At 42.3% G+C, this 26875-nt stretch overlaps 1 protein-coding gene across 1 annotated transcript; it reads left to right on the top strand.

Annotated features, from left to right (window-relative positions):
* Positions 1–58: 58 nt before the first annotated feature.
* On the top strand, positions 59–26625 carry LOC116297846 (protein disulfide-isomerase TMX3). Its single transcript, XM_031706154.2, has 17 exons — positions 59–125; positions 198–246; positions 1344–1383; positions 2154–2271; positions 2976–3021; positions 3381–3461; positions 3767–3875; positions 3956–4033; positions 4731–4794; positions 5144–5251; positions 5698–5758; positions 6019–6072; positions 6692–6748; positions 6973–7114; positions 7596–7634; positions 25374–25403; positions 25540–26625. The coding sequence occupies exons 1-17, from the start codon at positions 74–76 to the stop codon at positions 25777–25779; spliced, it is 1368 nt and encodes a 455-aa protein (XP_031562014.2). The 5' UTR covers positions 59–73; the 3' UTR covers positions 25780–26625.
* The last annotated feature ends 250 nt before the right edge of the window (positions 26626–26875 follow it).

Raw genomic sequence — 26875 nt, 5'->3', positions numbered from 1 at the left:
TAATCGGAGCGATGGGATCCCTTTATAGATCTGTCCGCGCAGTCCTGTGACAGCCAGGTGTTTTCAACTTAAAATGGCAGTCAAAACCATGTCTCAATTTTCAGTGTTTTTTCTGCTATTCTTCGGTAAGAAATGAATAAAACAAAGCCATCCATTCTATTATATGTCTAACCTTTTATCCATTTGTGTTATTTTAGCGTGCATATCAAGTGTGGACGGTTCTTATGTGCAAGAGCTAGACAATAGGTAAAGTACTTTCATAATTCTCTTTTGTCCTTCTTTTCATTTTTATTCATCTTTCATCCCTTTTTATCCCTGTAATAAGTATAGCGTTACGCTTGTTATGTAGTTGGAATTATATTTGACATTGGACATTCGATTTTGGTGTGAGTTTTAATCGAACAAGTGACTCATCTTGAGAACAAAAAATTCAAAAAATTCTTGGTTTTTATTCAACTTTCATTTTTTGTTCTTTTCTATGAAGCCTTTTTTTTATGGGAACGAGTTCCGAGAGCCGAAAGATCAAAATCTTTATGTTATGCAATGATAAATTTATATTCCTCTAAAATAAAGACATTAAAAATATAGATGGTAACTTAGATAGGCTTGCAATGGTACAGCAAATAGTCTTGTTAATTTAATCTTGACACTGGCAACCCTACCGTGAGGAATCGTAATATGGGCAATAAAATTATGCGGCTTGTTTTGCAACAAACCAGGGATAGGCCACAATTAATAATTTTAAGTCAGACTTGATTGCAATGTTTTGGTCGTATGGTACTTCATGTATGGTACAAATATGTGGGTTGACAAATACAGTTGTTGATGAAATAATATACCTTGTCATATAGACAATAGTATTTTACAGGGCCTGGTTGCACCAAGCCTGGAAAGTGCCATCCAACAGATAAATCTTATCTAGTGGATAAATTTATTGGATAACAGCATCGACTGGATAAGGATTTATCTGCCAGTTGGCACTATCCAGGCTTCGTACGACTGGGCCCTGGGCAATATGCCACTTGTGTTTTCATATGAACTATGTATGAACTACATCCAGCACTTTAGTGACATATTTTTTCATATAACATGTGAAGATATTGATGATCTCACATCAGATGTTTTCCTTTCCACTTTAATGTGGGCTGCAACAAGTTTTTTATTTGTGAATGGGTCTATACTCATAAAAAGAAAATAAATTACGCATTGACTAGAAGATAGGAATTTTATCTTCTCGTGATGAAGAATATTTTACCACTCAAAGATAAACTTCTATATAACCTCACACCACTGTGTAATATTCTCTATATTAAACATATAAATACAACATTTTATATTTGTAGATTTTTAGAACTTAAGAACCAAGGCAGTTGGCTTGTTGAAGTAAGTTTGCTAATTTCTCAATTCATGTAATCATGCATGAGAAAGGTTGCCCTCTTTTGCAGGTTTCTGAATTTTCCTGTAGGCTACCTGAATTTGGCTAAGATGGACTGGGAGCAAAAAAGTGAGAAAACAAGAAAGGAGGAACTATGCATTTCCAGTACTTTACTCTATTCTCAGTCCATTTTCTAGCAGCTACATGAATGACAGAAAGCCCAGAGAAGAAAATACAGAAAGAGTGATCATTTCTGTTAAGGATACTAGAGGGAGGGATTGGTAGAGATGAATAATGCCTCCAAAGAAACTAAACCTCTAAAGGGTGGCATAGTGACAGTGCATGAGCCCTCTCACTTCTGGGGTCTCAGGTTTTATTCCTGGATTGAGAATCTTGTGTGAGAACAGGTTTTTGGGTCTCTTCCTTGGTTCAAGGGTATTTCTTTGGGATGGAGAATCCGGGAAAAAAGTACCGGGGATGCTTGTCGTATCTCTTAGGGGGCTTCCGGTTTCTTTAAGGGGTCTTTTTGAAAATTTTGGACGAGCATCCCCGGTACTTTTTTCCTGGAGTCCCCCCCCCCCCCCCCCCCCGGGTATTTCTCTGGGTTCTTTGGTTTTCCTCTCTCCACTTAAACTTAGCTCATTAAGTTCCAGTTCAATATGTGAGTTAGCCATGCTTTGACTTAATAATCAATCAGCCCAAAAGTTGTTGAAGGGTATTGATAAAAGTTAAAGGTTTGATTAATTCTGTTAATAGCTTGTATCTATAATCAATTTAGTTTTATGCACCTTGGTGTGGCTATTGCCGAAAGTTAGAACCAATATGGGAGGAAGTAGGCAAGGTTTTATATGGAACTTCTATTAATGTTGCTAAAGTAGATGCTACTATATATACTGGTGAGTATGAAAGAAATGTTTGCGCTAGCAAAATGAAATTTAAAAAGTAGGAAACTTTATTTACCAACTAGCATGTCTGCTCTGTCAACAAGAGCCACTTTGTTATATTTCGATAGTCAAGACCCCTCTTGAAATATTATCTTGGATGTAAATCTAAGATGAAAATACAAAAGATATAAAAAATATTTATATATTATATAAAAAAATATTTTGTCTGTGTGAACAAAATCGATGTTCCTAGTCAGCATTGTGGCACTTGGGGAGGGGGGAGGGGAGGAGTAAGGACAGGGGGACTGCACTGCTATGCAGACTAGATAGTCCCTCTCAAAATTATCTTGGATACAAGGCTAACATGAAAATACAAAAGAAATCACACATTCTTGCAATGGAATTTGATGTGAAATGTTTTGTATTTTCATGGGAAATTTGCATGCAAGACAATATTAAGAAGGGTCTTGACTATTGAAATATAACATCTAACATGAATTACAGTGAAGTCACCAAAACCAAACTTATCCATAGTTGTGATTCACTGGCCCTTAATTTATATGGTTCAGTCGTCCCATGATAACTGGATCTTTGTTTGATTGGCCGTATCTTGTAATTGATTGCCGAGAATTAATCTAAAATGCTTTTATTTACACAAATGGTTTATAAAACTTTTTAAAGCCTTGATGACATTTGTTGTTTTTTCTTTTTATCAGGTATTGCAAAGGAATATAATGTTAGGGGTTTTCCAACCATAAAGTTGTAAGTACAAAATGAATAAATGGAATTAATAGCAATCTTATGGTTCCACAAAGCTCTTGTTCAAGTGATTGTGTTACAGGAAAGTATCAACAAGCACCTGCAACTTACATGATTTTAAGTTTGGGAATCAATCCTCCGATTGGAAGGGCCAGGGGAAGCACTCTTTTTTCACCATTTTGACACCTATATTTCCCCTCTGTGTGTGGATATTTCTCCATGAAATTATTTGTACAACCCTTTTAGAAATGCTTTATTGTATACTTTTAGACAATATTGTATTTGAAAAACCATTATAATTCATTATTGTATACTGGCTATATAGATTGTGAAAGACTAATTTTCATACTTTATTGTTTTAGTATCAAAGGAGGGCTTGTACTAACTTATCAAGGTGACCGTACTACTGAAGACATTGTACAGTTTGCTAATAAAGCTGGCGGGTAAGATGTGACAATACTTATTGAATCTTGAGTCTTGAAAATAAATAAAGGACTACACTGAGTTTCTCATACTTGATTCACAAACGACCCCAACATGAGAAAGACTGCATAAAAATGAGTAAGATTAAAAATTTGATCATTGAAGTTTGGGCAAAGAAACAATATGAAATTACTATATTTGCACATTAATAATGCAGTAGATATCAGCTCATCTGGAGGGGGAAGGGGGGGGGGGGTGCACACCTAATGGACCCCTCCCCTAGATCTGCTCCTGGATATTGAAGGTATACATTACATGATTTTAGACCAGCTGTCACAGAACTTACTAGTGGGGAACAGCTACGCAATGTCCAGAAAGATAGAACAGTATTTTTCTTGTTGGTTACAAGCAGCCAAGGAAATGATGATTTGAAGGTATGAAAGCCATGAAACAATAAAGAGTTGCTTCAAGAGCCTCTGGGTTTGTGCATTAATGCTGTTTTTCAAAACTTCAGGAAGTTTTCAGGAATGCAGCAGAGAAGAGAGTTACAGAGGCTTATTTTTACAGTATTTCAGAAAATGAACTTCCAAAGGTAGATGGCCATTTGTCTACTTTTTTATTCATTTTTCCTTCTATTTAAACATCAGTCCTGTCTATTCATCTAACTAACCATTCTTTACATCTATCTTATTTTATTTTTTCTATCCCATCTATCCCCTCACTCACTCCCTTGTATCCACCCATTGTGCTATACATCCTCAAATTTGTTAATTCATCTGGAAATTCTAACCATTGGTATTCATATACCCACAACTCATTTTATCCATCCCTCCATCCAATCATCTGTCCATCCATCTCATTCCATCCATCCATCCATCCATCCATCTCATTCCATCCATCCATCCATCTCATTCTATCTATCCATCCATTCACTCATCTGTCTGTCCATCTGTCCATCCATCCATCTCATTCTGTCCATCCATCCATCTCATTCTATCCATCCATCTATCCATCCACTCATCTGTCCGTCCTTCTGTTCATCCATCAACCATCCATCCATCTGTCCCTCACACCACCTACCCACCCACCTATCCAACCACCCATTCACCCATTCATCCATTCATCCATCTATTCATCTATTCATCCACCCAAGTTTCATTTATCCGCCAAGCCAATCAACCATTCTATCCATGCGACCCTTTCATATTCTTCCACCAATCAATCTATATCCATGCATTGATATAATGTTAATTTGCATTCAAAGAAATCCTTTTTTTATTTTCCCACAGGCTGTGAAACTAACAGCTCCTGTGATTTCGGTATTCAAAGATGGCTCCAATTTTCCATTTCAAAGTAAGGGCAGCCTTTACCTAGAGTGAAGTCACTGAACCCATGAAATAGATATTAGACTAATACACTTTAGTAGACCTTAATTCCATTGTTTTCTTTTGTGTCTATTTGACTATTATACTTTGACCAGTATTTTTTATTTCACTTCATTCTATCTATTCTTTGGTTATTTGGTTGTTTTTTATACTGAAACTTGTTCACATATGTGCATTGTATCACCTATTTTTGCATAATAAAATGCAATTGTTTGTCACATGTCCATATGTTATAATGGTAAGCCACCCATATACACATAATTTCAATCCAATATCCATCCTTGCATTTCTTTACTATCTTTTCCTATTTTTGACAGTGGAATCGATGGTAATGGTAGACAATGTTACTACTTGGATAGACCAGGAAAAGTATAGTGCTTTTATCCAGATCACAAGGTCAAATATTCATGACATCTCAGAAACTGGTAAGTGACTTGCTCACAAAATACCTCAGTGACATCCAACACCAATTTTATCAAACCCTGAAACAACATTGAAATTGACTGATGTAAGTCCGGCATATTTAACTCACAGATTTAATTGGAAGGTAAGCTTGCTTGATTCTTGAATCAAGAGAGACCTAACAAACTCTACTCACATGTGATGCCACATCCATGAAAAACACACCTGAGACCCCATTACGCTATTACTACATCTCCTTTGATTCCTATTTGATGTGAGAGCTTACTAAGTGCTGCACAGAGGTAGATCAAACCAAAAAAAGTTCAGGGTTGATAAAAAAGTGTGTCAATAGCATAAAAAGGTAGAACTAATTTTTTTCAGATAGTGATCATTATAGAAAGTACAATAGTATCCAGAAGACAGTGGTCAATTGAATAATATAGAAATGATATTTCATACTCTTTTTTAGGAAAATCTATTTTGTTCACTGTGTTTGCTGAAGATATTAGCAAGAAGAAAGAAAATGAAAGGTAGTAATAATTTTTTCTTTCATTCCTTCCTTTTCTATTCTGACTTTTTTACTTTTTCCTCCATTTCTTGGCTGCTTTCCCCTCCTTCGTTCATTCATTCCTTCCTTCCTTCCCACCTTCCCACCTTTGTTCGTTCGGTTCATTCATTCCTTCATTTTTGTTAATGGTTCACACTGTCACATTACAAGTTGAGTAGTATGTCTAAGTTTATTTCAGTGTTTAATTTGTGATTTTTTATTTTATGATGTGCATATTTCTAGAGCGGGCAAGATTGTAAAGCAGACTGCTTTCCATCACAGGAACAAATATCACAGGTATATAATAAATTATGCTTGAGAGTACTTATATTCTTCACCAAGATTACATATTTAAGGAAACCTTGTGTCCTATTGTGTAGAAACCATTGTGTAGCACGTGCCTGTGGGCGAAATCTCAAAAAATAAACAAAATTAAAAAAGCAAAAAAAAGCTTGGTTTTCACTAGTGATGGAAGCACTAACGCAATCACAAGGAAAACTTGGTTCTTGTACTTGTACCTGCTGAATTCCCTGCTATTGTGCTCACTTGTGTTTGCGTTTGTGATTGCTTCGCTAGTGATGGAACCAAGCTTTTGTACTAAACCTTTAATAAGAAGAATTTACATTGTCTTGGATTCACAACAACTTTTCTCTCATGATACTGTATGTTTTTATGTTCTATTTCTGTAATAATAAAAAGGTAAATTATACACCGTGAAAAGATGAAAAAAACTTACTGACGTTTCGGACGCTAGTCCTTCGTCAGATCAAAAGAGGGACGAAGGACTAGCGTCCGAAACGTCAGTTTTTTCATCTTTTCACGGTGTATAATTTACCTTTTTATCATTACTATTTCATTAGAAACACGGACGCAGCTCACACTAGTTTTTAGCTAGTTAACTCTTCTATTTCTGTAGGCTGTTGCAGTTCGGCTGGACATTAGGAGATGAAATAACGACTAACATAATGATGAGGTAAGTTGAAAATATTTGAGCTTATTAATTTTTGACTCTTCCTTTTTCCCCCATGTCAAACCATGCATGTTCCATTCCCTTGAGTGTTATTGTTTTCGTTTGTCAGTAAAGCTGAAGAAGATAACACCAGAGGTTGTTTCAGGGTTCAATCTGTGAGTTAGGTGTGCCCTGACTTAGATCAGCCCAGAGGCTGTATTATTGATATGATTTTTGTTACTCTTTAGTTCAATGGCTTCTCCATACATCATGGTGTACAATACAACCACTCTAGTTTATTATCTATTACCTTACAATGATATCAAGGACGGTTTTACCGAAGAAAAGATGGTAACCTTTCTGGACAATGTACTGTCTGGAAAAGAGAGGGTAAGATATGAAAGGAAAGGAAAGAAAATGGAGGAATGGAAGGAGGAAAGAAGAGATTCATATAACATGACTATTACATACAACGAAGGTGTGGTGTGTGTGTGGTGCTGGAAATGTGAGCTTAAGTTCAGTTGAGTTTGGTTTTCTAGCTTGCTGCTCATGACCAAGGAGCGGGTGAAGCTCAATTGGTTCGTACGCGGCCTTCAAAACTAAAGGCCCACGGTTCAATCCTCAGGATCTCCACGTCTGTTTCGACTTCTCACTAGCTCAAGCTTTGAATAATCGTAATGAGAAGCACTGATAGTCTGAGGGGAGATAAGTGCGCACCTTCGAACGCTTAGTACGAAAATTGGGCAAACACTCCCCACGTTATCGAAATAAAAATAAATTACCTTTTACAACTAATATAATTTTATAATTTTCCATGACTCGACAAGTTTTACTTATATATTATTATATTTTTGTCTTTCTTGTGTTTTAGGGATACGGTGGAGATTCGTACTTACAGCGGGTAATACGCGTAAGTATCATCATCATCACCAACTTCCAATTCATTTGGAAATCTTGTTATTTGAGTGTCTTTTGAAAAAACCGTTACCTTGCGTTCATCGGTAGAGAGTAGTATAGGGAATGGGGGTTCCAGCGCAATCTCAACACGGGCAAGACCCGTGTCAAAAATCCACCTACGGACAATCCCCACTCCAAGTGTGGTTGGGGGCAACAGCGCAAATATGTTAGTCTATATATGGAGTGCGAAGATTGTAAGAGAACTTTTAAGAAAGAAGCGGATTTGAAAAAGCATTTGAAAATGAAGACGAAGTGTATGAGCAGTTATGATTGTGGATGTGGTAAGAAGTTTGAGACTAAGGTTAAATTGTTTTGGCATTGTCAGGACTGTGAGTACGACTACGACGACCTAAAAAGTGCTTGGTATTAGGTATAAAATATTTCCTATTATATAGATGGAATCCCAAAGCAACTTCAGCACGGTGTCAATACCCGGTAACGGTGAGATTGACGTTAGACAGTTTTGGCGTCAGTCAGAAAGGAAGGTTAAAAGGACTCTCCGAAAAGGTATAGAAGAATTAGGAGCCCTGAAAGCGAGCATAATGGTAGAAGTAAGTTTGTCAAAAGACGAGGTAATGACGACAGCAATGTTGCGATCAAAGTCGTTAGTGATATTAGAATCCACGAATCTGGATAGGTCACTCAGTGAAGCCTTAGAAGCAATAATGGAGTCGCTGTCTAACTACACGAAAGAAGGATCGGGTTGGACAGTAGAGGAGGTTGAAGGAATAGAGATAAGTATGGCCAGGTACGTACCCATACGAGGGGGGAGTTACGTACCGCTACCAACGTGGGTAGAAAGGAAGAAGGCTATTGTAAACGTGAAGAATGAAGACAATCGATGCTTTATGTGGGCAATCAGGTCTGCACTGTATCCAGCAGAGAAGGATCCCTGTAGGACAAGTAAGTATCCCACGGACGATTTAGAGTGGGATGGTGTGGAATTTCCCATGCAGTTGATAGACATCCCCATATTTGAGGAAATAAACGATCTAGCAATTAACGTTTACGGAGTCAGAGAGCAGACGATAGTACCGTTAGTTCTGTCAAAAAGTAAAGGAGAGCGCGTACATTTATTCTACCACGGCGGACACTACTCATGGGTTAAACACATTAGCAGACTATTCTACAGACATACTAAGCACAAAGGCAAAAAGTACTTCTGCGACTGCTGCTTGCTGTCATTTACATCCTTAAATGCCCTAAAGAAACACGATGAGATCTGCCGCGGAGTCGAAGAAGTGGCGCAACGGATCCAGATGCCCACCAACAAAGAGCTTTCATACGCAGACCATCAAAAGCAGATGCAAGTGCCTTACGTGATATATGCAGACTTCGAAGCGTTGATAACTAAGGAAGAGCAGAAACGTGGCGCCACGAATAAGGTAGGATTACACGAGATCTGCTCCTTTGGTTACATAGTAGTCAAATCAGACGGTAAAGCAAACCCTCCTGTGATTTACCGAGGTAAGAACGCAGCTAATGAGTTTCTAGAAGCATTGCGAGAAGAGGAGGGGGAGATTAGAAAACAATTAAGACGTCCAAAGAAGATGGAATTTACCAAAGAGAACCAGGAGGCTTTTAACAAGGCAAAAAAATGCCACATTTGCCAACATACGCTTCTTCAGTTTGGAAGACGAGCCAAGAAAGCGTGGGATGAAGATGGAAAGTATCTAGGAGAAGCTCATTTTAAATGCGGGAAGTATGCTAAGAAAGGTGAGAAGCCGGGAAAGCCCTCCACGCACTGCATTCACTGCCACAAAGCATTTGTTGAGGATTTCTATGTGGATAAGGTTAGAGATCACTGCCACATCACGGGTAAATACAGAGGAGCGGCTCATTGGAAATGTAATATAAACTTCAAAGTAGATCCAGAAATGGAAATACCCGTGTTCTTTCACAACCTCCGCGGTTACGACTCCCATTTGCTACTACAAGGAACGGACGGCTCCGACGTCAAATGCATACCCAACAACAAAGAGCGCTACATGTCCGTAACTGTGGGTAAGCTAAAGTTCTTAGACTCGCAGCAGTTCATGGCGGACTCCTTAGCAAACCTCGTAAAGTATAACACCAACTTTCCCATTTCCAGTCAATACGGCGCGGAAAGGAAAGGAGTCTACCCATATGAATACATGGACTCCTGGGATCGATTCAAAGAACCCCTACCACCCAAAGATCGCTTCTACAGCACCCTAAACGAGTCTGGTATAAAGGATGAGGAGTACCAGCATGCGTTAGACGTGTGGGAAAAGTACTCCTGTGAGAACATGGGTGACTACCACGACATCTACCTAAGGTCTGACGTAGTGCTGCTCGCAGATGTTTTCCAAAGCTTCAGAAAGATGGCTATGGAATATTACGGATTGGATCCCGCTAATTTCTACACGGCTCCTGGGCTCAGCTGGAGTGCTTTGTTAAAGAAGACAAATGCGCAGTTGGATCTCCTAACGGAGTACGACATGTATCGGTTTATGGAAGACGGTATTCGTGGCGGCGTATGCGGACCCAGCCGACGTTACGCCCGCGCAAACAACCCCTTAGTAGAGCACGACCCAGAGAAACCAACCACATACATTTACTACCTGGATGCGAATAACCTTTATGGTTGGGCAATGTCACAGTACCTACCTGTGAGAGACTTCGAATGGGATCCAGTGAAGCCGATAGACTTCTACATGCAGGTAGGAAAGGAGGAAGACAAGGGTTACGTTTTAGAAGTGGATCTGGAGTACCCAGAGCGCCTGCACGACGAACACAATGAGTTCCCCTTAGCACCAGAAGCGATAGAGATACCATTTAAGCAGCTAAGTCCGCTGCAAAAGCAAATGTGCCCTGGTTACAAACCGTACAGGAAACTAACTATGAACCTGATGGATAAGAAGAAGTATGTGGTACATTACCGCAACCTGCAGTTCTACGTGCGACACGGAATGCGCGTAGAGAAGATCCACAGAGTCCTAAAATTCACGCAGGAACCCTGGATGCGCCCCTACATTGACTTTAACACGCAAAAGCGTACCGCAGCGAAAAATGACTTCGAGAAAAACCTCTTCAAACTGATGAACAACAGCGTGTTCGGAAAGACAATGGAGAACATCCGCAAGCGCGTAAGCGTAAAAATAGTCAGCACCAAAGAGGAAGCAGAAGCATACGTGTCACAGCCAGGCTTCGTTAGATACGTAGAAATGCTGAACTTCTACGTGATTCACATGAAAAGGGCAAACCTCTTACTAAACAAGCCCGTTTACACAGGCTTTACGGTGCTGGATCTATCGAAGCTGCTTATGTACGAGTTCTACTACGATAAGCTTAAGCCAAAGTACGGAGACCGCTGTCGCCTCCTATACACAGACACCGACTCCCTAATTCTAGAAGTGCAAACGGAAGACGTTTACAAAGACTGCCTCCCCGACATAGACGAGTACGACACCAGCGGTTACCCGAAGGAGCACTTCCTTTACTCTGCGAAGAATAAGAAGGTAATTGGGAAGATGAAAGACGAAATGTTAGGAAAACCCATAGTAGAGTACGTGGGTCTGAAACCAAAGATGTACAGCGTGCTAAAGTTAGACGGCGTAGAAAAGAAAGCTAAAGGCGTAAAAAAGTATGTGGTTAAGAAGGACATTACGCACGAGTCCTACCTCAACGTATTACGAACACGCAAGGAACAGCGGCATAAGATGAACAGCCTGCGCAGCTATGGTCATCAGATACATAACGTCACGCAGGAGAAGGTGTCACTGTCTGCATTTGACGGTAAGCGATGGATGTGTGATGACGGAGTGCATACGATAGCATTCGGACATCACACGATAAGCAGTTCTTCTTTGACGAACCCACGCGTGGGACCATCATGAAGATAATACAAGATGGGCTGACCCTTCTTAGCTATTACGCTTCGGATCTGGTAAGTTTCCAAAGACCAATTAGGATCCGTAGCTCTTTTGGATCCTCCTTCTAATTCACCCGGCTCATAGAGATATCGAACCGTGACATTACCTAATTTCTTTTCATGGGGGAAGACCGCCCTCGAACTTCTGACGAAGGATTTGTGTTCCACGTGCTTCTTTTTTATGGCATCCTTGGGTTTCATTCCCGTAACCCTGGCCGCCTCGTTGTTCAAAGCCGCGACGACCTGGGGGAGCCTCTGAGTCCATTCCCTGTTGCGCTTGGAGGGATCTTCCAGCTCTTTCCAATACTGGTATCCAAAGAGACGCTCGGCCAGGGTCTTATTGAATCTTTCGACAATGCTTTGACCCCTGTGGTACTCAGCTTCGGCTCTCCTAATCTTAGTGTCGTGGTCTTTCAGGGTCTTAGTTACCACGCCCATGAACTCCGTCCCCGCATCCACTTGCAGCAGCTTAGGCCATTTCAAGACGCGCTTATAAACCCTACCTAGGGCTTCTGCGACTTCCCCAGAATCCTTGCTGGTTATGGGTTCGGCGTCCTTGTATCTGCTTGCGATATCAACTACGGTCAAAGCGTACCTATAGGTCTTCTTTCTCACCTTATCGTGCGGCAAGAAAAGCAAATCCGCCTGATGAACTTCATTGGGGGTATTTACGGTGAAGCTGGGCCTGGGAATGTACTTAGGCACGGGAAGATAAACCTGCCAGAGGGTTTGTTTTTTTAACCAGTTCTTAGCCGTTTCTTCTGATACCCTGGCTGCGGTCGCGAGTTTCTTAATAGCTGACGCTCCTCTCCAATAGCCCTCAGGCCCATAGTAAATCCTCTTAAGTTTGTCCTCTACGCGACCCATTATATGAATTCCAAAACAAGATTGATCTTACGTCCGTTGAAATCCACTGTCTTTCCGTCCACCTTAATGGTGATGTTTATGCTTTCTACCAAATTAGACAAATCATAGCACAAAGAAATGGGAGTGTATTCTACCAGGTCAAATGGATTACCTTTGGGCAGAAACTTGGACATAAGAGAAGACTTTTTTCCATTGCTGTAACTATTGACCAAGTCGCAATAGACTTCGTAAGAGGATGCGACTTTCCATTTTACATCATATGTACTGCCGCTATTTATCGTGGTACTAGTAAGGCCCAGGAGTTCTACCAATGAACTGTCCTTCAAATTAGCGCTCCCATTATTTTTCTTGAATGTCATTTCATGGGGTAATCCTGTGGTAAGAGTATATCCATGCTTTGCTAGCTCCTTAGCCAGTGTTATAGGTGTGTATTGGGAATCTGGTATTTTTAGTTTGGCGGCATTGTCAACGACAAAGCCATCAATTAAATTATACCAAGAATTGTACAAAGAGCAACTAACCAACCGAACCCTTTCCGCGCGGATGGGAGGATTCAGATAAGTGGTAAAGTCATTCTTGTCGCTTTCCAAAAAGACGATCATTATATTAGATACGCCAAGGCCACGCCTCCTGCCAGCCCTGCGACTCCTACGAAGACCAACTCACTATTTTTTTGTTTCTTAGAAGGCTGGTAGTAATTCTTAAAGTCAGGCTTCTTTAACGCCACTGTGGGGTGCGCTTGCGCATAAAGTTTGAAGGCGTAGTCTGTGTTTTCGAAGTTCTTATCCGCCTGCATTTTGTCTTGGTAGTTCTTATCCAACCAATCCCTGTAAGCTTGTCTTTTTTCATTCCAAGCCGCCACATCCCGCTGATATTTCTCCAGCGCTAAGTCGTGCCTTTTTCTTTCGGCGGCACCGCTTTTGTCGCCTCTAACTAATCTATCCAAATATTGACCACCATAATTAGCCCCTGTAAATGCTAAAGCTGCAATGACTCCACCTGCGACTAAGCTAACCATTATACATTAGGTAGGTACTTTTCCTTCCGTAGGTAATCCTTTACCATGATAGCCCCGCCTACGGCAGCGGTCATTTTAGCGAAATTAGCGAAGCTCTTGCTTGGGTCTTCAGTAAAGTCTTCTTTGAGCACTTTCTTACCTACCCAACCAATACCCGCAACAATAGAAGTAATGATAGCTGCTTCTTCAACAGTTTTCAACAACGCGGTCGACATTATATTACAAAGCGAGAAGGTTATTCCATTTCAGGGATCTTACTTTTTTTCGTCTCTACAGGTGCGTGATATGTTGCGGCCTCCCACTTTACTTTTGGCTTCGTAGCCCGCCATTGTAAGTAAAGGCTGCCTGCTGCTATAGCGACTCCTAACGCGCCAATGACGTACCCAGGATTGATAAAGGATTCCTCTTCCTCCACCTTTTCCTCCTTCTTTGCTTTGTTCTTTTTATTCATCTCCGCGAGCTTCTTTCCGGCAGCGACTCTGCCCGGAGATTTAGCCTTGGTAATCTTGGTATCTTCTACGGGTGGTTGTTCTTCGGTGTCACTCATCTTATATTAAGGGACTTGAAGGACTTGACAAGTAACTTGATGACGACTTGACAATGACTTGGCAATGACTTGACAACGACTTGACTAAGTACTTGAGAATGACTTAAGGACGACTTGACTAAGTACTTGAGGTGACTTGACAACGACTTGACTAAGTACTTGAGGTGACTTGACAACGACTTGACTAAGTACTTGACTAGGTACTTGAGGCGACTTGATCAGGTACCTCAGCAAGTGCCGCCTGGAAGACCTTTTCGACTTCTCTGTCCTTCTTGAAGTCCTTCCAAGATGTTCCGAAGGAACCTAGTACCTCCTTCAAGTCGACATGCTGAGCTACGTGAAGTGCCGCAGAGGCGACTGCCATTAACTTACCGCACTTCAAGGACAACCAGCCGCAGGTTATCTTAAGTTCTTGGGCGATAACATAGTCCTCGCTTATGTCCTTCTGTAGTTGCTCCACGTCGTCTATGGGCAGCGCAAGTCCAAGCAATTTAGTCGCGAACTTAATGGCTGAGTATGCTACGGCGTCCGTGGTCTTACTTGCAAGGGCAGCCTCATACCTCTTATGGAACTTCTTGACTTCCTCTTCCGACAGCTTATTAACCTGCTCATGGGTAAGTTCCCTGCCTATCATTTCTTTACACTTTCCCGAAGACACAAGGATGTTAAGTTGTTCCTTGAGGTTACTTTCGTCTAACTGTGTGGGGACTTCATCTAAGAGCTGCTCAATCTCCATATACATTAGGAGTTAAAGATCTGAGATCTTTATTGAATACGGAAACCTCAAAGAGAAGATCATCTTGGAATGTTGGTGCGTTTTTAAATGCCGCATGTATTCGTGTAACTGTTCCTTGGATATCTCACCGCCGTAGTCGCTTAAGATGGTTTCCAGGTCAGACTTACTTGGAGTATAAAATACGACCAGGGAGCCTATGTTTTCCCTGAAGGGTTTAGAGACACTGGTAAGCTGCTGGGAAAGCAACCAAACGCTGATATTGTCGTGTCTACCGCTGAAAGCGAGCTTCACTAATTCGGAGGTGCGCTTTTTTACGTCGTCCCCGCAGGCGATGTCATCCAGTATGAGCAAAGTCTGTGTACCTTTAGGGAATTGCTTGTGCCAGAACTTCAAATGGCTGGATAACTCGTTAGGATCTAAGATATCTACAAAGAAGTCGTCGTCTTTCACTCCTATGCCCGTCCAGGTGCGGTTATTCACGTAGGTGGGGCAAAGCAGCACTATGTAGTCGAAACGGTATCTAAAGGGTCCTAATAGCTGCTCCACGATGAACTGGGTCTTTCCGCAGCCGGTGGGTCCTACTATCAGAGCGTTACAAGGTATGTGATCTGGGTTCATATATAGATGGAACCAGTGGAAGCAGTGCAAAAGATCATCGCCGACGCAAAGGATAAAAGAGACACCATAGAAATACAAAGGGAGGAGATAGACCGGTTAAAGGAGCGCGTACAGGAATTGTACGATGAGATGTGTAGTCTGAAGCGTGCAGAACGGTTTGGCGCGCTTTTGACGATGGCAACGTGGGCTAAGGAGTCCGTTAAGGACTTCATTCGATATCCCCCGTAAGTATATGGATTACGTTTGCATGGAGTGTGGACAAGCATTCGAAACCCAAAGTGAGTTAAACCATCACTTAGATTGGCTGTAAGACCTTCAATATATGGACTGCATTACGTGTGAAATACCTACCGACTGCATTTTCCCTCCTAAGGAGCCTACTGAACCATCCGATGACTGTATAGTCGCAACGCCACGTAAAGAATACACCTGTCGTCATTGTAACGAGGTATTCGTCGAAGGATCCTTCGTTGGACATTGGTGTTTTGCGGATACTAAAGCACGAAGGACTTTAGAAGATGCTCGATGAAAAGGTTGTAAAGAAGGTCTTACTGATTTCCACCAAAGGAATTAGCATAGACCTTATTTTTGTTAAATGCTGCAAAGATAACATTAAGGATAGTCTATTTTTTATTGTTATTTTGTTAAGGCGGCTGCAGGATGCTCTAAAGGTAGGTCTTAATAATTATCGTTATTTTGTTAAATGCTGTAAAGAGGTCTCAAGTAAGGGTCTATTTTTCATTATTGTTAAAATGCTGCAAAGAATGGTTTATGTCTTTCATCATTCCTACTAATAAAACCTACGTATCTTAACAATTTAACAATAAAAAATGAGATCTACGTAATTGTCTCTTGCAGCATTTGACAAAATAACAATAAAAAATAAGGTAAATATAATGAAGTGCCTGCAATGTGATAGAACTTTCAGCTCCAAGCAACGATTACAATACCATCTTTCCAAGAAAGTCTGTCAGAAGACCATCAGCACTGTTTGCGGTGACTGCGGTAAGGAACTGTCCACAGTACAGGCCCTACGATATCACCGCGAGCATAGAGTCTGCCTTAAAGGTCATTGCCGCCGATGCGATGAACCCCTCTTCGAAGAAAACTGGCATAAGTACCGCTGCCGTCGCTATGACCTCACAGATGTGGTCTGCGAGACCCACGGCGATTTAGCAGAGCGATGTTGCCCCCTTGAAACCGGCCGGGTGCTCACGCGACGTAAGAAGGAGATCGACGAAGACTTCGTATGCTTCGACGACTATGAGGGTGTAAGGTGGGAGAATAGGGAACACTGGGATGGCATCTGCGACCGATGTGGCTGTATACGTAGCGGTCAACATATTTGGTGCTGCCCTTACGATGGCCCTAAGCCCTTAGATCATTATCTGTTGGTAAGAAAAGAGTGGAATCTACTTAAGGTATAATGTTACCTTACATCGCAGCGTTCCTAGGAGGTGTGACTATTACCTTATCAGCGTATGAAATGGCGGAAAAAATGAGGGCAGACACAGCAGATGACTACTTATCCGCCCATGAAGAGGATTAGTCGCACAACGGATTATCCTCCGCTCGACGTTCGATGTCAAACTTCCATCGGCCGTTTACCTTACCATGACTGCGTAGGTGTGTATATTCTTCACCCTGCAGTATGTATCTCACGCAGTCAGGCGCCCAAAGGCTGTATTCCTGACCGTCGCGTTCTAAGACCAACCTCAAACGGTCGATGTCTTCGAATGCGACGTAATTTTTTATTCGGTATGAAACGCCTTGCAGCAGATCTCGCCAGTATGTTTGTTTAAGAATCATTATACCTATGGAATATCTTAAGGTGCGTGCTTAAGGTGTTGGGGCCTTTGAAGGCCTTTACGCACCAAGGACAAGGGGTACGTACGTCGGCCATGTACTCGGCTATTTCCCTGGTCAGCATATCGTAATCATTGCTTACGATGGTCAGGTAACCATTCTCTTCGAATCTTTCTAACATCACCTTTTGTTTGTCGGACAGGACTCCGTTGCCTTTAGGTGTTTTCAGTTCGATGCACAGCCCATTATATTTTTTATGACTGTTGAGAATCAACAGGTCGGGTTGCCCTGCCTGGTAGCCCTTCTGCCAGCATTTAATGCGCTTATTTGAGGTGTCTTGCAGTTCTCCTAAGCCAGGGACTATGATTGCATATGGGTAGAACCTGCGAACGTTGTATACGACCCGATTATGTAGGTCAGACTCGGTCTCTATTTTAAACTTCATCTTATTTGGGCTATTGAAGCGCTTCTCCAGCTCGTAGTTACCATTCTTTCTAAGCGCAGGTAGGACTTCCTCGAAGACCCAGCTACGCAGCTCCACTGCTTTAGGTAGCTTGGAGCTAAATATCAACTCATACAACCCAGGTTCCGAAATGAACACGGATTGTGGGTGGATAGTAGAAGGGGAACGGTTTGGGACCCCTTGCATGTCAACCCATCTTTTCTGGTATTTTTCGGAGACATGATCCCTGATGGCCTTCTTGGTGTTCTCGTAATCTAACGCCGCAGCCACCTCCTTTGCTTTGAAATACAATTGGTCGCCTTGCACTAGGCATTGCAGTTTAGTTTCGTTGTTTTCAAATACGCGAAGCATTATATACCAACGATATTTTTTATCAAAAGGATGAGTCATCAATATGCAACGCTCTTTAGCTGATTCATTTCTACACTCAGTTGCGCGTCTGAGACTACGAAGATATATGCGTTGATCTTAGTAGTGTCGCTGGCGTCTTTGGTGCGCTTGATCTCCAACGTAATACCGTCCTGGGTATTTACCAGCCGCAATCCCTGTCCATGTAGGTCTTCGTCGTTCGTCGTGCGCATGTCGATCCACAGCGCATACTTATCCTTAAAGAATTCCTCGGGGCTAATTTGGTCGCCAAACTTACGTGCGACTTCCCGGTACATATCCGCGGGCTTTATCCCTTGTGAGTAAACCTTATTAGGCACTCCGTTAATGCTAACGCCTACGTTAGTGATGTTAGGATTAAAGAACGCCTCAGAGTCACGCACTCCTGCCGTGTATGTCTTTGCGAACAGCAACATTATCCCTGTGAGGCTGCGCCTGGGAAGGTTAATGCTTTGGTTGATGACCTCTTCGACGTTATTTGTAAAGCTGAACGTCTTGTACATCACGACGTGATCGTAAAGGAAAGCCTTCCCGGAGCTGTATTCCATACCGGCGCTACGTGCTAAGTCTTCGCTGTATACCGTTTCGTACTGCAGCTCTAAGTTAGTAACGGAGTATGGGTGGACGGCTGAGGAACTTACGTCCTTTCCCTGTAGGATGTTCGTAGTGTCTGCTAGGGTTACTTCGAACTGCAGCTCGCTTAGCTGCCTTGGGTAGTATGCACCGTGGTTCGTGATAACTTCGAAATCTAATGGAACTACATGCTTAGTACCATAAGCCGTCTTTATTTCGTCTTCTCCTGAGGCGCCAGAGGTTGCGCTTCTTACCTTGCGTATGGCATCACTGGCGATTCCCTGCTCTATCCTTTGCGCGCGGTCAAATGCAGTCAACCATAAGTCTTTGTACGTGGTATACAAATCATACCTGTTCAAGTCCAGCAAGGATTCCCCGGCGAACTTTACGCGTATTTTGGAAACGAGGTTTCTACCCACGTTATTGACGACGTAACGCACGTCCGCAGTGTTTGGTTGTATTGCTAGGTCAAACCTTAGCGCCAGGGTGCCAGGAACCAACACTAGGTTATCCGTTAGGCGGGGCACGCCTACGTACAGGGTTTCCCCTGGCTTAGCGCTGCTGGGGGTAAAGGTGACCCGGTGAAAGGTGCGTTCTGCTTTCAGTCCGCCAACCTGCTTAGGTAATATGTTGGGATTTAACTTTGAGCTTATCATATATAATGGAAGCAGAAGGAACGGATTTCGACCCCCTTACTGAGGAAGGTCAAGCAGATATTAACGACGACGAATACGACGCATGGACTAAAGGCAAGGAAGACCCCCTGATCTACGACGCAGCCTTAAGAGACAAGTTTGGTAGTAGGTGGAGGAGGGTCAAGGCCACATTAAATCGTATGTTCACACGAAAAAATCCATACAAACCCGTTCCAGAATTTTTGCAAATGGATTACGTAGTAGGTCCAGGCGGCGACATTCCTGAAGCCCCCAGCGCTGCATGGCTTAGTAGGGTTCAGGAACAAATGAACGAATCCATGGAAGAAACCCCGGACGATTTCGATAGGATCAAGGAAGAATTCCCAAACTGGGATCCAAACAAAGTCCAAGTAATGTTTGACGCGGATAACGAATGGGGCAGGGAAGTCGTAGTAGCAAGGTTAAATAGGTCTAATGCTCATCCATATGTCATCAGGGACATAAATGGTAAATACTACGCAGATAAAAATATTCCTCCAACCCTTAGAAAGGCATTAGGAGAACCCAACTTACCCGAAAGAATGAGAGAAAATAGTGAGAATATTGACGAAGCCGTCGAAAGAGTTAGGACCATAATGCAGCGGCAACAAAAAGGTCTTGAGGCGATAAGGGAAGTAGAAGAGCTAAAGCAAGCGATGGAGGAAAGGGAAGCAGATTACATGCGGCAAAACCGACTACTCCTTGATGCTCAAAAGAGAGAACTTGACGACAAGAATCAACGCATATTAGAACTTAGAGAACAAAGAGACATTTCTCTTCGCGAAAGAGACCAAGCCCAAAAGGCCTTCGAGCTTGCCCTGCAAAACCTGGATATGAGCAAGGAGGAAGCCAAAAACTTGCAAACTATCATAACCGGCTCTTTGGAGGAACGGCGGCAGTTGATTACCGAAATCAACACTAAAGAGGAGCAAATCCGGCAAAGAGATCAGGCCATCGAAGACCTGGAGGGGCAAATAGAGCGGCAGCAGGAAATAATTAATGACCAAACTCGTCCCGAAGAGGAAAGGGAGGCAGCACAAAGGGAATTAGAAGCCCTTCAGGAAAGAGTCGCGGAATTACAAGCGCAAAAGGACAACCTGGAAAGAGAATTGGGGCTTACCACCAAGGAAAAGGTAAAAAGAGCCCTTTTGAAGTATGGCATTCCGCTGGCATTTGCGGTCGCTATTTCAAGCGTAGTAGGAGTTATCCTATCCGCGCTTAAGGCTACAGGTGCAGGCGTAAAGAAATTAGGCAATGGACTAACGGACTTGGGAAAAAAGATGGCAGCCGGTCTTCCTGGGCTGCTGGGTTCAGTTGTTTCCTTGGCACTTAGGGCTGGCGGAGAACTGTTGAAGTTTGTAGGGAATAACATCTGGATATTAGTCGTAGCTATTGGGGTGGTCCTCATGAAGAAGATGAAGGCTTGATCTTCTCATTGGACGGTGTCCTGCTTTGAGGATAATGAAAGACGGTATTAGCACCGCCCTGGTAATTTGGAACCAACGGCAACACACTCATGGTAGAAATGGGCTTATGACTCCAGGCTGCATTAGCGGGCCTGCGACCTATGCGATTTATCCCAAACTTGCCGTCATCAGAAGTGACTTGCAACTTAGCATATTTACAATTGGCTAGCATATGAAAAGTCACTGGCGTTAGGTCTTCAGTGGACCTAGTGTAGGGCTCCATCGAAAAAGGGGTAACTTTCCTGGTGTTCGTTGAAGTTCGATAAGGAAGCAGGGGCTTATTATTCTCATCGATAAGCCTAAACCCCACATTCGCATGCGTATTTGCATTAATGCTAATAGTGCAAATGACCAATGCAGTGCCCCCAACCTCAACCCACAGTCCAACGTCATGCCAAGCGCCGTTGTCATATCCCTCTTCATCTAAGCGGTGGGTATAACGCGTTTCCCTCACGTATGGATTCATATATTACAGGGAACAAGTTCCCTTCTAGAGGCTCATTACCGTCAAAGTGCTGATGGTCATGTGGTTATAGACAGTATTCCTTTGATTTTCTATGCTATTTATGCAAACACTCCCGGTGTCATCTACTCTTATCTGCAGCTTTACCTTTCCGTGGCAATCAGCAACCATGTGGAAAGTCCAAACGGAAAGATTCTCGGCGCTATTCGTTGGCGGCTCTACTGAGAAATGCGTGGGCTCTCTGTTGTTCGTCTTCGCGCGCATGGGTTGCAATACTCCATTGTCGTCACAGAAACGAAATCCTACATTCGCACTGCTAACGGCCCCCAAAGAAATGCTGCATAATATCAATTTCTTTCCGGAGTAGTTCAAATCCACGGACATCCCCGTGACATCAACCCAAGACGCCTGGGTGTATTTTTTCTCGCCTGTGTAAGTCGTATAGACACAATCTACTCCAGTTACGTAGGGGTTGTTCATCGCCATATATAATAGCTCAGACCAATGCTTGCAGCTGCTAGACCGGCTTTTAATAAGTTATGGTCATATTCCTCAGGTATCGCAGGTAGGACCTTCTTTGATACCTTAACTACGGGTAGCTTCGTTTCGTGTGACTTTTTTGGCTTCTCTACGAAGTGAGGAATGTTCCTAAGAGTGTCAGAGTTCACGTCATTCACCCCAAACTTCATATCCTTAGTAGCTCGCTGCAGTTTGTTGTTGTATCCTACTACAGAACCAGTATTTATAGATAAATTACTAGGCATTAACCAACAACCCGGGGCTACTGCATAGTCCAACCTCGCCTTAGAATTTTGTATAGCTAGTTGGTAACGCTGTACGCCCTTGCTAATGTCGCCCTCCAAGATCGAACTTTCGAATAGAATCAAAGCTTCGGCTCGCGTCTCTTCTGCGGCGCCAGTATTCCCCACTATACTCGATCGGGTGTTTACCTGAGCTCCAAGGATGGAATACACGTAAGCTTCTATGCTGCGGTTCAAACGGGCAAGGCCGGCTTTGGTTAGTCCTTTACCTTCTGGGGGTATGAAATTAAGATATTGCTTCGTTTGCTCGTCGTTGGTAATTTTGATAATCAGTGGATTAGCCCCTGCATACTTACCGCCCTCATCTTTGAATAGAGGTCCGTCTCTGACTTCCTTAGTGGTCTTAGCGTTTGGTTCAAAGAAGGTGCTACTGTCGTGAGTTTCCTTATGATACCCAGTATTCCATCGTAGATTCAATGCATGAACTTCCTTATCACTTAGCTCGTGTCCACCAATCCCCCAATAAGCCCAAATATGCCCCAGACCATTGTTAGCGCCGGCAGTGCATCGGAAATCCTTCCCTACAACACCGAACTCCTTACAAAGCCTGTTATAGGCTGGAACGTCGTATTTGTTATCTCTAGGATAAAACGCAGCATCTCCCGGCAGCGCAATAACACCCATCTCATGCAGTATTCTCCTAACCGTGAAGTGAAAATGAAACATAAATATTGAATTCTTCATCAAGCTTGCGCTTACACCACAGCCGCTAGTGGCACACCAAACTGCAAAGTTTAGTTGCTGCGGCCAATAACGCATGTTAGGACCACTTAACCATTCATGAGATTCCTTAGCGGTGGTATGAATAATGGGTACGTCTTTGAAGATATCCCGCACCTTTAACGGAAAGGAATGCTTGTTAGAGACCCGCATGTTCAGCGTTAGGTCCAAGCTTGGGTGTTTATCAAATGAAACTGCGGGTATCGGATAAGTACTGGTACCCAGCAATAATTCCTTTGACCAACCTTGCACGGGCTTATGTTCAACATATGTTGGCTTAGGCTTATGTTCAACATAACCAGAATTCTTCAGTTGATCGTCTATCTGATTAACCAGCGTAGGTTTCAAATCCTCATTACTGTACATTCTGGAGCCGTTATAGTAAATACCATCGGGCCTTCTTTCGAACTTACTAGCATCCGCGTGCGGAAACATCTTCCTGAAGGCCCTCCAATTCCAGTAATCCCTATTGTCGTGATGTGGCTGCTCCTGTATATCATTCCCAAAAGCGTCGTACATTAGTATATATAATGGATGTTATACCATCAGCGCCTCCACTCTATCCTGATTTACCTACAAAACCCAATGAATTGAATGCCGAGAACTTCCGCTTGAATAAGGCAAATCTAATCCTCGCTTACTTAGAGGGTCAAACGAAGCACTATGAGGAGGTCAGGAAAAAGTATGCTAGAGCCCGAAGCATATTACATAAAATCGCGATAACTTCCGGCTCCATGTCCGTGGCGTTAACAGGCTCTGGCGTTGCTACTTCGCTTACTGGACCGGGAATAATCGTTGGAGTTCCTTTGGCTAGCGTCGGCGCCGTCTGCGGTATTATTTCGGCTGTTACAACAGGCGTTATGAAACAGTTGTCAAGCAAAATATCCAAGCATGACACGACAATAGCTCTGTCAAGGGCTAAAGTAAATACGATCATTGACCTTGTCTCAAAGGCTTTGCGTGACAGAAAGATAGACAACGCAGAATTCTCGCTTATCTTAGCTGAAGAAGACAAATACGAGAAACTAAAGTCGGACATAAGGAATAAAAAAACCATCGTGAAAGATCTTTCCGAGGAATCTCGCAAAAAGATCTATCAAGAAGCGAAAGAAGAGCTTCAAAGAAAGCTTGCTCAGTAAACATCTGCTTTGAAAAGAGCGTGACAGGATTTCGTTTACATATCGAACGACAGTCTGGAAATTACGCGTAATCTTATGGCATAAGATTTATACCATAATACACGGCATGACCTTATTTAGTAAATTATTACGCGTAATATAAATTATTTAGCGAATTATTACGCGTAATATAAATTATTTGCATGACCTTATTTGGCGAATTATTACGCGTAATTTCTCATCTTATGCCATAAGATTCACTATCTTCTTGGAATCCATCCTAAGAGGGGGTGGTTGGGGTCGATTTCGTGAAATATTTCGTAGATTACGTCAGGGTAATAAGGAATATCCTTATCCAGCCGACAAAACATCCACTCGGCTTTTGTCATATCAGAAACCTCGGGAATAGACTTACCGGTAATTTCAGACAAAAGATAGGGAATAGCTTTGTAATATTTCCCTAGTTTTAATTTTTTCAATGTCTTCCGTAGACTTTGTGGGGTTGGCTCTTCTAAATGGTCTATGATTCTTTCCATTACTTCGTCGTCTAAATATACCGGCCGTTGACCTTGAATGTGACTCATCCAGTCTCTGAAGTATTTTATTCTCTTATAAGGTGTTTTCGTACGACCTCCATTGGCGTAATACTGCTCTCTGGTAGCACAAGGCACGGCATTACGAATATTTTTACCGCACTCGTAACACTGTGCTGACGTGTCGTCTTCTATTTGCATTTTCTTACCACAACAAATATACTTATTTGGTTTAGTAGGTACAAACTTGGGTTTCAAGCACTTTACACAGAAATCATAAACAAACTCTTTACATTCTTCGCACTCCATATATAGACTAACATATTTGCGTTGTTGCCCCCAACCACACTTGGAGTGGGGATTGTCCGTAGGTGGATTTTTGACACGGGTCTTGCCCGTGTTGAGATTGCGCTGGAACCCCCATTCCCTATACTAGTGTAGAGCGAAATTTACAGCTTAGTAAAAAAAGAACGTCTTGAACATCGTCAATTTACAGCAACGCGGTCGCCGTTATCCTCATCTTAGTCATCAATAAAATAACTATTAGCACAACTACCTTCACCATCAACATCATCAACACCATCATCATAATCATCGTTACATTGATGATATTTTTTACCAAACCATAGCGTACTCTGCAGGCGTCTCCTTGGCTCTTTTTATTCCTTGGGCTTCCTGTGGTTCTTCTCTGCCATAAGATTTAACACAGGGCTCCCAACGGAGGTATATGGGGTAGCCTGCTGAGGAGGCTAAGTAGCCAGCACAGCAGGCGTTCTTGTGGGTTTGGGGGAAAACCGGGGTTTTGGGGGAGCTTTGGAATGAGCGAAAATTGTTCCCTTTTTTTGCTAGGTCCCATTTTTCTCGCGGTCCCTTGGTCGAAACAGGAACCCCAAAACCCCATTCTTCCTCAAACCCATCAAAAGAACGCCTGCTCTGCAGGCTAGAGGCTTACCAAACCACTTTTTACATTCTTTATTTCTTTTTTAGGGAGTTTACTCATTTGTCACCTCAGCTTATGTAAGTAACTTTCGGCTTTTTAATCTAATTGTTTTCACAAAATGTAAGTAAATAATTCACTGATAAATATTTTATTTTGGAACGCAGAAATAAAGAATAATACCAACAAACCCGGTTTTTTTAAAAATATTTTCAGGAAATCTGGACATCTCAACCAATCATCGCCAGCATTATGTTTGGGCTCCCTTTGTTTTTGTTCTTGTTCATTGGTTACATGTTGTGTACTGCCGAAGAAGGAGAGGAGCAGGAATACAACGAAGACGAGTTCGATGACGAGGATGGTGAAGTAGAGCACAGAGACACACTAGACTCGCCCCCAGGAACACAAGAACAGGAGGCTACTGACAAGCAACCGGGAAAGCCTAAGACTGAGTGAGATTAGATTTAAAGATAGATGGGAGCGAAGTCCAAATCTGCTGTAAGGAGCGCTGTCCTATTTCCTTGGAGGGAGAATATGCAGGAATCATCCTGAAAATAAGAGCTAGAACTGAGTGCAAAGATGTATAATTTTTCTTTGATATATTGATGTTATTTTATCACAAGATTTTATGGTCAAGGTACATGCTTATTTCTATTATTTTCGCTTTTGCATGAGCTGTGCCACCCAACACAACGTGCAAGCTCTCTCGGACTATAGGAGTACATTTTGAGTGAAGTTCTGGCATGCGGAACGTTATAGCTTTGAAGAAATAGAATCGCGCGCGTGTGCTGTGTGTAGTTATGAAGTACGTGGGGATTGGCAGAACCAACGAAAGAAGGGTTAGGAGAAGCATGGCGCGTAGCGGAGTGCTTCTCAACACTCAACTTTTCTGCTAATTCCCAAATGCTTTCTAACTACACACTGCAAAGCAAGCAAGTTTTTTATTTCTTTTATGAAATGCAAATTAGAATAACCGCTATTTTGGACACGAGTGACAAAATAAAAAATGCGCGCGCATCCTGTGTGCTCTCATAGAGCACATGCTTCCATCCAATCAGAATGCGAGATTCATAAGTTATTTTACAGCAAATTCCGTACGACTGTAGTACAAACTCGCAATACGAACATGTCATTTGGCTTCCCTGCCATTCCTAATCAATAGTGCACTCAGTACATGCAGTATTGTATGTATTTTACACCTCACAAATCAGAGAGAAAACAAATATGACTGAAAGGCTACACAATAGAAACTTATACCTTATATAATTATGAATATTTAATAAACTGAAAATAAAACAAAAAGTTTGCTGTAATTAGTTTGTCCAAGTAAGTGTGTGAAGGAGGCTTGAGGGGAAGCAGTGGACCCTTGGTAGCTAGATCTCTTAGTCTCTCTCCATCACATTAATATACACCCCACCATGAGAAGATACAAACACCTGAAGAAGAAGCTATGCAGTAGGCATCTCAAAACTTGTATTGTTTTAAAATACAAATCCAGACACTTACCTCTCCAGGACCAAGATGACCTGACTGGTATCTTTTCAGATTTAAT

Source organism: Actinia tenebrosa, unplaced genomic scaffold (genome assembly GCF_029948245.1).
Source record: "Actinia tenebrosa isolate PJP-AT-01 unplaced genomic scaffold, QUT_ActTen_1.0 PGA_scaffold2__45_contigs__length_23673736, whole genome shotgun sequence".
NCBI lineage: Eukaryota > Metazoa > Cnidaria > Anthozoa > Actiniaria > Actiniidae > Actinia > Actinia tenebrosa.
Note: the sequence above shows the minus strand (reverse complement) of the source record. Positions and strands in the feature narration are given on the sequence as shown.

Excerpts from the sequence above, each read along its gene's own strand:
- LOC116297846 (XM_031706154.2), top strand. The coding sequence starts at position 74 with ATGGCAGTCAAAACCATGTCTCAATTTTCAGTGTTTTTTCTGCTATTC. Across the intron at positions 247-1,343 it reads GTGCAAGAGCTAGACAATAG|ATTTTTAGAACTTAAGAACC; the intron begins GTAAAGTACTTT and ends TTATATTTGTAG. Across the intron at positions 4,034-4,730 it reads CAGAAAATGAACTTCCAAAG|GCTGTGAAACTAACAGCTCC; the intron begins GTAGATGGCCAT and ends ATTTTCCCACAG.